This window comes from Palaemon carinicauda, chromosome 20 (genome assembly GCF_036898095.1).
Source record: "Palaemon carinicauda isolate YSFRI2023 chromosome 20, ASM3689809v2, whole genome shotgun sequence".
NCBI classification, from domain to species: Eukaryota; Metazoa; Arthropoda; class Malacostraca; order Decapoda; family Palaemonidae; genus Palaemon; species Palaemon carinicauda.
In genome coordinates this window covers 115,567,484-115,579,983 of record NC_090744.1, presented here as the reverse complement: position 1 = coordinate 115,579,983, position 12,500 = coordinate 115,567,484, and the positions used below count along the sequence as shown (strand labels likewise).

Genomic DNA, 12,500 nt, shown 5'->3' with positions numbered 1-12,500 from the left:
TCATCATCATAATAATAATAATAATAATAATAATAATAATAATAATAACCATGTAATCACAATCATAATAATAGTAATAATAATAATAATAGCAACAACAACAACAATAAAAAAAATAATAATAATAGTAATAATAATAATAATAATAATAATAATAATAATAATAATAATAATAATAATAATAGTAAAAATGAATCAAAAGTTCCAATTTCATCTGAGGAGATACTCGTCAGAACGTCAGCCTAGCAACCCCAACCCACAGGATTAACCTCCCCAGTTATAACAGCTTAACCTCATGTACCATGGTGGGACTCTATCTGCTATACAATTTAAGTCACTAAATATTCTTATCTAAACCGATATAGGCCTTTCAGAAACATTAGGCCTACAAACAAGAGCAATTAAAGTGATTGTCTCTCAGACTACCGCAAGATGTTAAAGAACACAGGGTTACGGTGGCCGATGTGGTAACGTCCCTGACTGGTGAACGCCAGACTGGGGGTTCGAGTCTCGCTCAAACTCGTTAGTTTCTCTGATAGCTGCAACCTCACCATCATTGTGAGCTAAAGATGGGGGGGGGGGAGCCTATAGGTTTACCTGTTGAGGCATCAGCATGCCATTGCCTGGCCCTAGCTTGGGAAAAGAGGGGGCTTGGGCGTTGATCACATCTATATACGGTCAGTCTCTAGGGCATTGTCCTGCTCTATAGGGAAATGGAACTGTCCCTTGACCCTGCCATTCATGAGTGGCCTTTAAACCTTAAGCTTCCTATAATTATTCTGTTATTATTAATTGACTTGTTGTATACATTCTAAGGTAGTGTATCACACAGCGTATTTCTGCCTAGTGGGAGTTTATTGTCTAGTTTATAAGCTACAATAGACATACATCTAGATTTATTCCTATTCGTATTGCTTAATACACTCATAAATCCCAATTTATACATCTTGCATATCGTAGGACCCCTAAATTTTCACCCATAAACTTTTAATATCATTTAATTCGTTCATAATACGAGTTTCTTTTTTTTTGAGATACCAAATATTAAACTAACCTTTTTCTGGGCCTTCTCTTCATCCCATCTTCTTATTCAAAAAGTTAAAAAGGCGAAGGAGAATTATAAATTTATAAAAGTATCCTTAGTAACACACATACACAGACACGAGGAACCGGAACCGACCGAAAACACATCTATTTGTTTACTAATTTCTTTGGATTCGGAAGCAGTGTTGCCAGATAGGTTAGTGTAAAAATCCCTAAAACTCGTGATAAAAAAATCCCCAAAAACCACCCAAAAATCCACATTTCAAGAAATATATTTTCTTCTAATATAGAAATTACTCCCTATACTTCATGTAATTGTAAGTAAACTAATTGCAACAATATAAAGGTTTATTAACCTCTGTTTCTTCATAGAAATATTTACTAAATATTGTCACCAGTCATCCAAAATCCCCAAATCTAAGAATAAATTCCCAAATGTAGGAATAAATCCCCAAAACCAGGGATAAATCTCGGTTAAGAGCTTTCTCGCTTCCATTTCAACTATCGTACGTTAATATACAATTATTGTACTTGCGTTACAAATGACGTTAAGTAAAATATGTCTAGTAAATTTTACATTACATCCATTTTCGCAATAGATAAAAAATCGGCAAGGATATATGCTGATAAATTCAACTTGTATGTGAAGCTGCGAAAACAACGTTCAAGCTACTAAGCTATTTGCCATAGTTGAAAGCTTTGTCCGAAGCTGGCGAGGAAATGAAGATAAATTATGGATGGTGAACTAGGTTTAAGAAAAGATAAACATAATTACAAAATAATGCCTTAACAATTGGGAGTAAACATTAAAGAATTCACTAAGCTTTGTAATTAAGCACCGCAAAGCTATGAAAATTATCGTACATCGGCAACATGGTTGAAACACACTAAACGTCAAACAATGCCAATTTCATTTTAAATGGCCATAACTCAAAAGTAAGTTTTCACCATTCAAACTTATAAAACATTCTTATTTTTTAAGATATTCACATGCAGTTTTCTTCAATGCAATTGTGAATGATCGAATTTTGATATTACCAGAGAGTTTTTTTCAAATTTTATTTTTAAATATTTTTGTTTTTGAAAAATGTAAGAAATTTCCAACATAGCGAATAAGTGTAGTTTCAACCATTTTTTGGATATAGTAATTTTTACTTTTTTTATATTCTGTACTGGTAGAATTATAGATTAATAGTTCCTCTATCGTTTAGAAGTTTAAAAAATTGCATTTAAAAAAATTTTTTGACGTTTATTGAATTTAAAAAATGGTGAAAATTTGGCATATTTTTTTTAATTTTATTTTTTTTCTTCATTTCTTTTTCATGAATCTTCTTGAAACTTTCTACACACGTGAGTAGGCATGATTTCTATTACTGAATAAAGTTTCAAAGAGATATCTCTATTAGTTTCATTTTTCATAAAAAAAGCGTGATGTTACACCTTAACTCGACAGTGAATAAGTTCATGTAATAATTATTTCCTAAATATCACATTATGAAAAAAACACAACTTAGATTGAAGAATAAGGCTTGATTTTTATGATATTCTTCAGCTACGCCAACTACATCAAGAATAAAAAAACTATTCTAAGTTTGCAATCAAATTGCCCGAAGTTCAACCATACCCAATACATTTATAACCAAGGTTTTCAAGAAAATAACAAACAACTGCTGATATATTTATTTAACTATTCAAACAAGCATTCTTTCAGCAAAGAATTATCAAAAACACTGAAGTCTGCCTTTCTGTAGTAGGGTAGAGGAGTATTAGGAAATATAGACGATTTAAACTCAACTGATGAAGAAGGCGTTCACTACAAACGAAACTTATGGAAAAGGTATAATCAAATATCAATGATTGAATTATTACACGATGCATACTATTGTATTTTAATCCACATAGCAAAACTGCTAGATATTTAATAAGTGGAACTCAAAATTGAATTGTCTTTACGGAAAACTATCTAGAAGGAACTCAAAATTGAATTGGCTTTACGGAAAACTATCTAGAAGGAACTCAAAATTGAATTGACTTTACGGGGAAACTATCTAGAACGTCATTTTGATGAATGATAATATTAATAATATCATGTGAAAATTCTTAACAGATTCCTTAATTAAAGGATTCTTTCGTAATAGCTCATTAGGGCCAGTATCCCAATCTCCCACTGTTCAAACCAGAGAGAGAGAGAGAGAGAGAAAGAGAGTTCCGCTGCCTATTCTGACTTTCTGCAGGAATGCACGATGATTTCCCCGACCAGGACCAGAAAAGCGACCAGGAAACCAATTAGGACCAGAAAGAACGCAGCCTGTAAACAGAAAAAATGTCGATTGACAATATTTCAAATGTTCGCGTATTTATATAATTCGTTTTATACAAACTAATCACGGTCTTAAAGCATTTATTTCTATTTTATGGTTGGGAAATGATAAAGAGTATAATTAGGTTTAAATAACTAAAATTATAATGTTAGATTTCCTGTCTCCATAAATTAAACACAACAAAAAATTACAATGAAAATTTCCTTTTGTTGTCAAATGCAGATATTTCTAGGCCTCATTGTTTCACAAAGAATTGGAAATCTCGTTTTTAACTGTTTCAAAATGCATAATAATAATAATAGTAATAATAATAATAATAACAACTAGAGGGGCACTCAGTAGAGTGCAGACCTCCGCCGCGGCAGCTTATTTCTCGACCTTGTCCTTAATATGTATTAATTGACCTGGATTTTCATACACTCGAATATGAACCAAGTTTGAAGTCTGTGTGACAACGATGTCCAAAATAATGGCTGATTACGTGAATTGGACATTTTGCTTGACCGTGACCTTGACCTTAACCTTTCAAAATTTAATCATTTCTAGCTTTTTACATAACAGTTAATCCCTGCAAGTTTCATTAACCTACGATTAAAATTGTGTCCAGGAAGCTCTTCACAAACAAACAAACACACACAAACAAACCCACAAACAGGGGGCGAAAACATAACCTCCCTCCTACTTCGTTTGCGGAGGTAATACATACATACATACATACATATACCAAGGCACTTCCCCCAATTTTGGGGGTAGCCAACATCAACAAATGAAACAAAAGAAAAAGGGGACCTCTACTCTCTACGTTCGTCCCAGCCTGACAAGGGACTCAACCGAGTTCAGCTGGTACTGCTAGGGTGCCACAGCCTACCCTCCCCCGTTATCCACCACAGATGAAGCTTCATAATGCTGAATCCCCTACTGCTGCTACCTCCGTGGTCATCTAAGGCACCGGAGGAAGCAGCAGGGCCTACCGGTACTGCGTCACAATCGCTCGCCATTCATTCCTATTTCTAGCACGCTCTCTTGCCTCTCTCACATCTATCCTCCTATCACCCAGAGCTTCCTTCACTCCATCCATCAACCCAAACCTTGGCCTTCCTCTTGTACTTCTCCCATCAACTCTTGCATTCATCACCTTCTTTAGCAGACAGCCATTTTCCATTCTCTCAACATGGCCAAACCACCTCAACACAATCATATCCACTCTAGCTGCTAACTCATTTCTTACACCCGTTCTCACCCTCACCACTTCGTTCTTAACCCTATCTACTCGAGATACACCTGCCATACTCCTTAGACACTTCATCTCAAACACATTCAATTTCTGTCTCTCCGTCACTTTCATTCCCCACAACTCCGATCCTTACATCACAGTTGGTACAATCACTTTCTCATATAGAACTCTCTTTACATTCATGACCAACCCTCTATTTTTTACTACTCCCTTAACTGCCCCCAAAACTTTGCAACCTTCATTCACTCTCTGACGTACATCTGCTTCCACTCCACCATTTGCTGTAACAACAGACCCCAAGTACTTAAACTGATCCACCTCCTCAAGTAACTCTCCATTCAACATGACATTCAACCTTGCACCACCTTCCCTTCTCGTACATCTCATAACCTTACTCTTACCCACATTAACTCTCAACTTCCTTCTCTCACACACCCTTCCAAATTCTGTCACTAGTCGGTCAAGCTTCTCTTCTGTGTCTGCAACCAGTACAGTATCATCTGCAAACAACTGATTTACCTCCCATTCATGGTCATTCTCGTCTACCAGTTTTAATCCTCGTCCAAGCACTCGAGCATTCACCTCTCTCACCACTCCATCAACATACAAGTTAAACAACCACGGCGACATCACACATCCCTGTCTCAGCCCCACTCTCACCAGAAACCAATCACTCACTTCATTTCCTATTCTAACAAATGCTTTACTACCTTTGTAGAAACTTTTCACTGCTTGCAACAACCTTCCACCAACTCCATATAACCTCATCACATCCCACATTGCTTCCCTATCAACTCTACCATACGCTTTCTCCAGATCCATAAATGTAACATACACCTCCTTACCTTTTGCTAAATATTTCTCACATATCTGCCTAACTGTAAAAATGAGGTAATAATAATAATAATAATCATAATAATAATAATAATAATACTAGGGGCAGTGTAGATACCTGGAGATGAGAGATGGTAATTGCATATGTGTCAACCTGCTCCTTTTCCTTTGGCACGGACGATGCCAATCGACTCAGTTCGTCCGCCTTCCACTTGCTACGCAGCCCAGCCTCGATTAATCTTAATGTCCTGAAAAAAAAAGAAAGGAATTTTAAGAATTCTTTTATTAATACATCATAAATGTTAGATGATTTTGATATTTTCATCTATTTCTTCTGTAAGTTATGGAAATTTTAAAATTCTATTAATTTTACAAACTTATTCTTAAAGATTTAAATGTCGTTCATGAATGAGAGAGGAAAACAACTGGACTATTCCCTAGAGACTGATCATATATACATATGAAGTCCCCAAGAGCCCTAGCCCCTCAAGCTAAGACCAGGGAGGGCCAGGAAATGGCTGCTGGGAAAACCTACAGAAGGTTCTGGCTGCTGTTGACCCAGCATGTAGACATATAGGCCCTTAATTCCCACCTCACAAAGACAGTGAGGCTACAGATACTACTGGAAGCTATCGACCTTGAGTGGGTCTATAACCCCTGTCCAATAGATTGAGAGGCATAGACGCTTCCAATAGGGTACCACAACCCAAGGGATATAAACAATAAAACGACTCACACATCACCAAAGGTCTTCGTATAAGGTGCCCCAGGAGGGGTTGCCATGCCAATGTCACTGGAGAAAAATGTCTCTTTTCCAATGTGGATTTTGCTTCTTCCAAGTCGCGTCGACAGGATTTCGCAGGACGCCATGAAGCCGATGTACACGAAGTCTCTTGTGAACACCTGGCGAGAATAATCAAACTCGTTTTTAAAAGTTGTGCATTGTAACATTAAATTTCCTTCTTTAATAGTATTACAGGGTATTTTAGACATCATTATTTTTCAATCATAAATTTACATGTTATTCAAGTCTTTAATCCTTTTTAAATTATTACAGAGTATTGAAGAATTTAATTTAGGAGGATAGATGTGAGAGAGGCAAGAGAGCGTGCTAGAAATAGGAATGAATGGCGAGCGATTGTGACGCAGTTCCGGTAGGCCCTGCTGCTTCCTCCGGTGCCTTAGATGACCGCGGAGGTAGCAGCAGTAGGGGACTCAGCAGTATGAAGCTTCATCTGTGGTGGAAATGTGGGAGGTTGGGCTGTGGCACCCTAGCAGTACCAGCTGAACTCGGCTGAGTCCCTGGTTAGGCTGGAGGAACATAGAGAGTAGAGGTCCCCTTTTTTGTTTTGTTTCTTGTTGATGTCGGCTACCCCCCAAAATTGGGGGAAGTGCCTTTGGTATATGTATGTATGTATGTATGTATTAAACTTACAGAGCACTACAGCTTTCAATCACTTTTTTTACACTTACACATCATTCCACTAATAAACTATTACTTAGATACTTAAATACCATGGCAGTCTACAAATTCCTTTTTAAAATTTGTGGAGCAAAAAATTTCATTTCTTTCAGCTAACAGAACTTTACACCATCTAACATCCGTTTTAAGATAAATAGAGTTCCTATCAGAGTCCTGTGATAGGAGCGTAAGAATACTACCACCTTACGTCCTTCGTGTCGTAGAAAGTGACTTCAAGGACAGCTGCTGCCCTGCAGCCTTGTTCTTTAGCAAATGGCTACACCCACTGCCAACAACTGTGGAAACTGGTGCCTTGCAGTTGGACTATTAAGTCAAAGGTTATGACCACTCCCAATAACTGTCGTTGATGACTGCAAGCGCATGCGAACGTAGAAACATTCCCAAATTATTAACCATATATGATGCTACTGGCATCAGGCAACCGACCCCTTAATATAGGGATAACAAAGGGAAAGAAAAAGAAGAGTTCCTAGCAGCATTCATCCCTGTTTTTAAAACTTACAGAAGACTGTAACATTCAGAACTGGCTCTTAAACCTACTGTAATTAAAGAACATCCCAACTGTCTTACCCTAGAGTTCCTCGCAGCATTCATCCCTGTTTTTAAGACTTACAGAACACTGTAACATTCAGAACTGGCTCTTAAACCTACTGTAATTAGAAAACATCAGAAGCATCTTACCTGATCCATGGCAAAGGCATTGCCTAGTACGAAACTCCTTTCTGGATTCTTGTGGTTAAATAACTTCCACGTCTGAGCGTAGATGCCGTCTTTCGCCTCCTGCAGAGCACATTGACAGGGGTTAAGGGTTTTCTCTCTTTCTGGTTCTTTAATTATCCTTTATAATATAAAGTTTATATCGTATCGAATGACATTATGATGATAAATTTGAGTATTACATTTTATACATATTAGATTTTGGTATATCATTATTATTATTAAATGCAGTTGCATTGAAAGAATTTAAACTCTAGTCTTCTGGAAGGCTTTTAATCGTTAGAGATGCATTCTGAGCACTGATTTTTCAGCAATTTTAGTCTTCTGGAAGCGTTTTAAACATTATAGATGTATTCTGAGCAATGATATTCTGTAATTTTAGTCTTCTGGATGCATATGACAAGCAATACTCTAGAAAAAAAAATAACAATCTTGTAAATTTATAGCTTTGGTGCTATAATTTTCAGCACAATTTGAATGCTCCATGAGGGTTGGTTTTATCAGTGTTCTCTGGGGTATGATGCAAACTCTTAAACTGGACTTTTGAATCTTCTAAAAAGCTAAAAGTTATCAGAAATCATTACGCTCAACGACACCATATTTCTCAAAACTAGCGAATTGTAGCGAAGAAATCGGGGAGTATGATGCAAACTCTTAAACTGGACTTTTGAATCTTCTAAAAAGCAAAAAGTTATCAAAAATATTTACGCTCAACGACACCATATTTCTCAAAACTAGCAAATTGTAGCGAAGAAATCGGGGAGTATGATGCAAACTCTTAAACTGGACTTTTGAATCTTCTAAAAAGCAAAAAGTTATCAGAAATCATTGCGCTCAACGACACCATATTTCTTAAAACTAGAGAATTGTAGCGAAGAAATCGGGGAGTATGATGCAAACTCTTAAACTGGACTTTTGAATCTTCTAAAAAGCAAAAAGTTATCAGGAATCATTACACTCAACGACACCATATTTCTCAAAACTAGCGAATTGTAGCGAAGAAATCGGGGAGTATGATGCAAACTCTTAAACTGGACTTTTGAATCTTCTAAAAAGCAAAAAGTTATCAGAAATCATTACGCTCAAAGACACCATATTTCTCAAAACTAGCGAATTGTAGCGAAGAAAACGCGCCCTATCTTAGCTTACCCGGAAGAGCAACTCGTTGGTCGTGTCTTTGTAAACCCCGATATCGAATCCTTGCTTGACAGCCCTCGGCAGATCCGTGAGGTAGTCAATTGGAGCTTCAAACGCTGGGATGGCCAGAGAAGCTGTTAGCATTCCTGAGTACATCGCTGTGGGCATTATCATCATTATGATAATTATCAAAAGTTGCTCTGAGTATTATTAGCATTATCAATTTAATAATAATAATAATAACAATAATAATAATAATAATAATAATAAGAATAATAATAATAATAGTATATTTATTATTATTATTATTATTATTATCATTATTATTATTATCAGCCAAGCTACAGCACTAGTTGGAAAACCAAGATGCTATAAGCTCAAGGGCTCCAACAGGGGAAAATAGCCTAGTGAGGAAATAAAATAAGGAAATAAATGAACTACAAGAGAAATAATGAACAATGAAAATAAAATATTTAAAAAGCGGTAACAACATCAAAAGATATTTTATATATATACTATAAAAACACTTATGTCAGCCTGTTCATTACTATTAAAATTGTGGCCAGGAAACTGTTCACAGACACACACAAACAGGGGTGAAAATATGACCTCCTTCCAACTTCGTTGGCGGAGGTAATAATCACATATGAACTAAGAAGCGTGGAGTAGGAGATGATGAATGGAGAAGTGTTGATTTAAAAGCTCGAGATAGAGACGACTGGCAAAATCTAACCGAGGCCCTTTGTATCAATAGGAGTACGATATGAGAAAATTAAAATAAATGATTAATGAAATCTATGAATTGTTGAAATGGAACAGCGGTGTAAGAACGTGATTAAGAAAATTCATAAGTCTTGTAAAAATTGATCATATGTAAAAGTGTGTGAAAAAAACAAAAGGAGCACTTGGGCTTATAGCATCTTAATATGAAATATAAACTGAAATGACCAAAATAAGTGTAATTGACCAACCTGAGACGATGAGACAAAACATGTACCAGGTGACGAGAACGAATCTCTGGGACAAACTGGTAGCCTGGAGTCTGTTGCCCTGGACGACGATGCTTCGGAACATGTTGAAGGAGAACATCTGGAATGCCAACACTGGATGACCTCCCGTAGATGGTACCTTGGACATGAGGGCAACTATGGGGCCTATGACCAGCACGGAAGCGATGATGCAAACCCAGACCTATGAAAAGAATTCATAAATTAAAAACAGAAGCCTGATAGGCCTATGAAGTTACAAAAGATCTGGAGAAAGTTATACGTTCTTTATTCTTAAACATGATGATGATAAAATTAAGTAACTTTTAAATTAGGCAAAATGAGAAGATACCTAATAAGAAGGCAAAAGAGAATGTATTCAAATTGAAAAGAAAATAGACATTAACCTAAAAACAGTTTCAGTAACTCTAGCTAAAGTTTCCATAGGTTTAAAGGTTGCAGTTAATGTAGTCTGGCTGCACAAGGATCTCTCAAAAGTTAAAGTTCCTCTAGAGTTCTTTCGTCTATGAAAGATTTATCTTAATAATCAAGTATTTTCTGGAAGTAATTCATCGTACCTGGACGTTGAAAGGGGACAGGATAGCGAACACTCTGCTCTTCTGTTTAGGAGCCCTTGAAAAGATCCCCAGAGGAGACCTGTAATATGGGTATGGAAAGTCCACCACAGTCTTGCGTAGAGCTGCAAAGTATTGAGGGAAACTTAGAATACCCATTATCTATATGAGAAAATAGAAGATTTAGGAGAACCAGGCTTACGTGGCTATGAACTATGAAGCGTGAAGTAGATGATGAATGGAGAAGTATTGATTCAAGAGCTCGAGATAGAGACGACTGGCGAAATCTAACCGAGGCCTTTTGCATCAATAGGCGCAGGAGAGGATGGTGATGATATGAGAAAATGAAAATAAATGATTAACGAAATCTATGAATTGTTGAAATGGAATAGCGGCGAAAGATCGTGATTAAGAAAGTTAGTAAGTCTTGTAAAAATTGATCATATGTAAAAGTGTGTGAGAAAACAAGGAGCACTTGGGCTTATAGCATCCCTCTTTTCCAACTAGGGTTGTAGCTTAGCTAATAAAATAAATATTAATAATCGCAGGGTTATTTTCCCCTGTTGGAGCCCTTGGGCTTATAGCATCCTGCTTTTCCAACTAAGGTTGTAGCTTAGCAAGTAATAATAATATTAATAGTCAATGGATTACTGTTCCCTGTTGGAAACCTTGGGCTTATAGCATCCTGCTTCTCCCACTAGGGTTGTAACTTAGCAAATAAAATAAATATTAATAATCACAAGGTTATTTTTTCCTGTTAGAGCCTTTGAGCTTATAGCATCCTGCTTTTCCAACTAGGGTTGTATCTTAGCAAATAATAATAATATTAATAGTCAATGGATTACTGTTCCCTGTTGGAAACCTTGGGCTTATAGCATCCTGTTTTTCCAACTAGGGTTGTAGCTTAGCAAGTAATAATAATATTAATAATCACAGGACTATTTTCCCCTGTTGGAGCCCTTGGGCTTATAGCATCCTGGTTTTCTAACTAGGGTTGTAGCTTAGTAAGCAATAATAATGTTAATAATCACTGGATTATTTTTTTCCTGTTGGAGCCCTTGAGCTTATACCACCCTGCTTTTCCTACTAGGGTTGTATCTTAGCAAATAATAATAATATTGATAATAAAGAAAATTTCCATAGTTTGGATATAGGCAGAAAAATAATAACGAACAGAGACCAGAGATATTTGTTACCTGAGAGCGAAATGGCGCAGATAGCGAAGTCTGCCTCTCTCCTGGCCACCAGACCAATCATGCCTGTTACAGTACCATTGGGCAATGGGTTTCCATAGGCCCCGTCTGGGGGGTCTACGATGCGAATTCTGGGGATAAATGGTGGTAATTGTAACAATGAAATTGTTGGGGATAGCGTTGGTATGGATAATGAAAAGGTTACTGATAATAATAGTAATAATAATAATAATAATAATAATAATAATAATTATAAAAATAATAATACTAATAATAATAATGATAATACTACTACTACTTCTGCTACTACTACTACTACTACTAATAATAATAATGACAATAGTAATAATAGAAATAATAATAGTAATAATAATAATAATGATAATAATAATAATATTAATAATAACAATAATAAAAATAATAATAATAATAATAATAATAACAATAATAATATTAATAATAACAATGATAATAATAATAATAAAATAATAAAAATAGTAATACTGTAATAATAATAATAACAACAACAATAATAATACAGTAATAACAACCAACGTAAAATTGAAGGCGTAGCTGAGTGTCCTCATCATGGCCACATCGATCCCTGTATTGGGCTGTGTGGTGCCATCTGGCAGTCGAACCAGGTTGCAGAGGCCAAAGTTGTTGACAGCTGCAATTCTCATCTCCCTTCCTTCCATGTTCCTATAGGAGGCGGAGTCGTCTCTGAGGATGACCTGCGCGAAGCGTTCTCTACCTCGGGCGGTAGAGAGGTCAACCTTGTCGTCGTACGAGAATCTGTAATGTTTATAAGAGATTCGATTGGTTGCTTTCACCAGATATTCGCATTTTTACCCACTTGGACCTCTTAGTATTTTTTTTTAATTTAAGGAAAAATGTCAGTTTATCTAAAATACTATGGTCGTTTTCCAAGAAGATTTTGCATAGATACTTCATGAAGGTAAATATTATGTTTCTA

At 36.1% G+C, this 12,500-nt stretch overlaps 1 protein-coding gene across 1 annotated transcript in view; it reads right to left on the bottom strand.

Moving 5' to 3' along the window:
- Positions 1-12,500, bottom strand: part of LOC137614406 (uncharacterized) — a 59,505-nt gene that overhangs the window by 40,643 nt on the left and 6,362 nt on the right. The window contains exons 6-13 of the mRNA XM_068344207.1: positions 12,080-12,319; positions 11,528-11,655; positions 10,335-10,456; positions 9,742-9,961; positions 8,783-8,928; positions 7,598-7,696; positions 6,170-6,336; positions 5,552-5,681 (exon numbers count right to left, since the gene is read on the bottom strand). Of these exons, the coding sequence (XP_068200308.1) occupies positions 5,552-5,681; positions 6,170-6,336; positions 7,598-7,696; positions 8,783-8,928; positions 9,742-9,961; positions 10,335-10,456; positions 11,528-11,655; positions 12,080-12,319 (1,252 nt within the window). The remainder of the gene's footprint in view (positions 1-5,551; positions 5,682-6,169; positions 6,337-7,597; positions 7,697-8,782; positions 8,929-9,741; positions 9,962-10,334; positions 10,457-11,527; positions 11,656-12,079; positions 12,320-12,500) is intronic.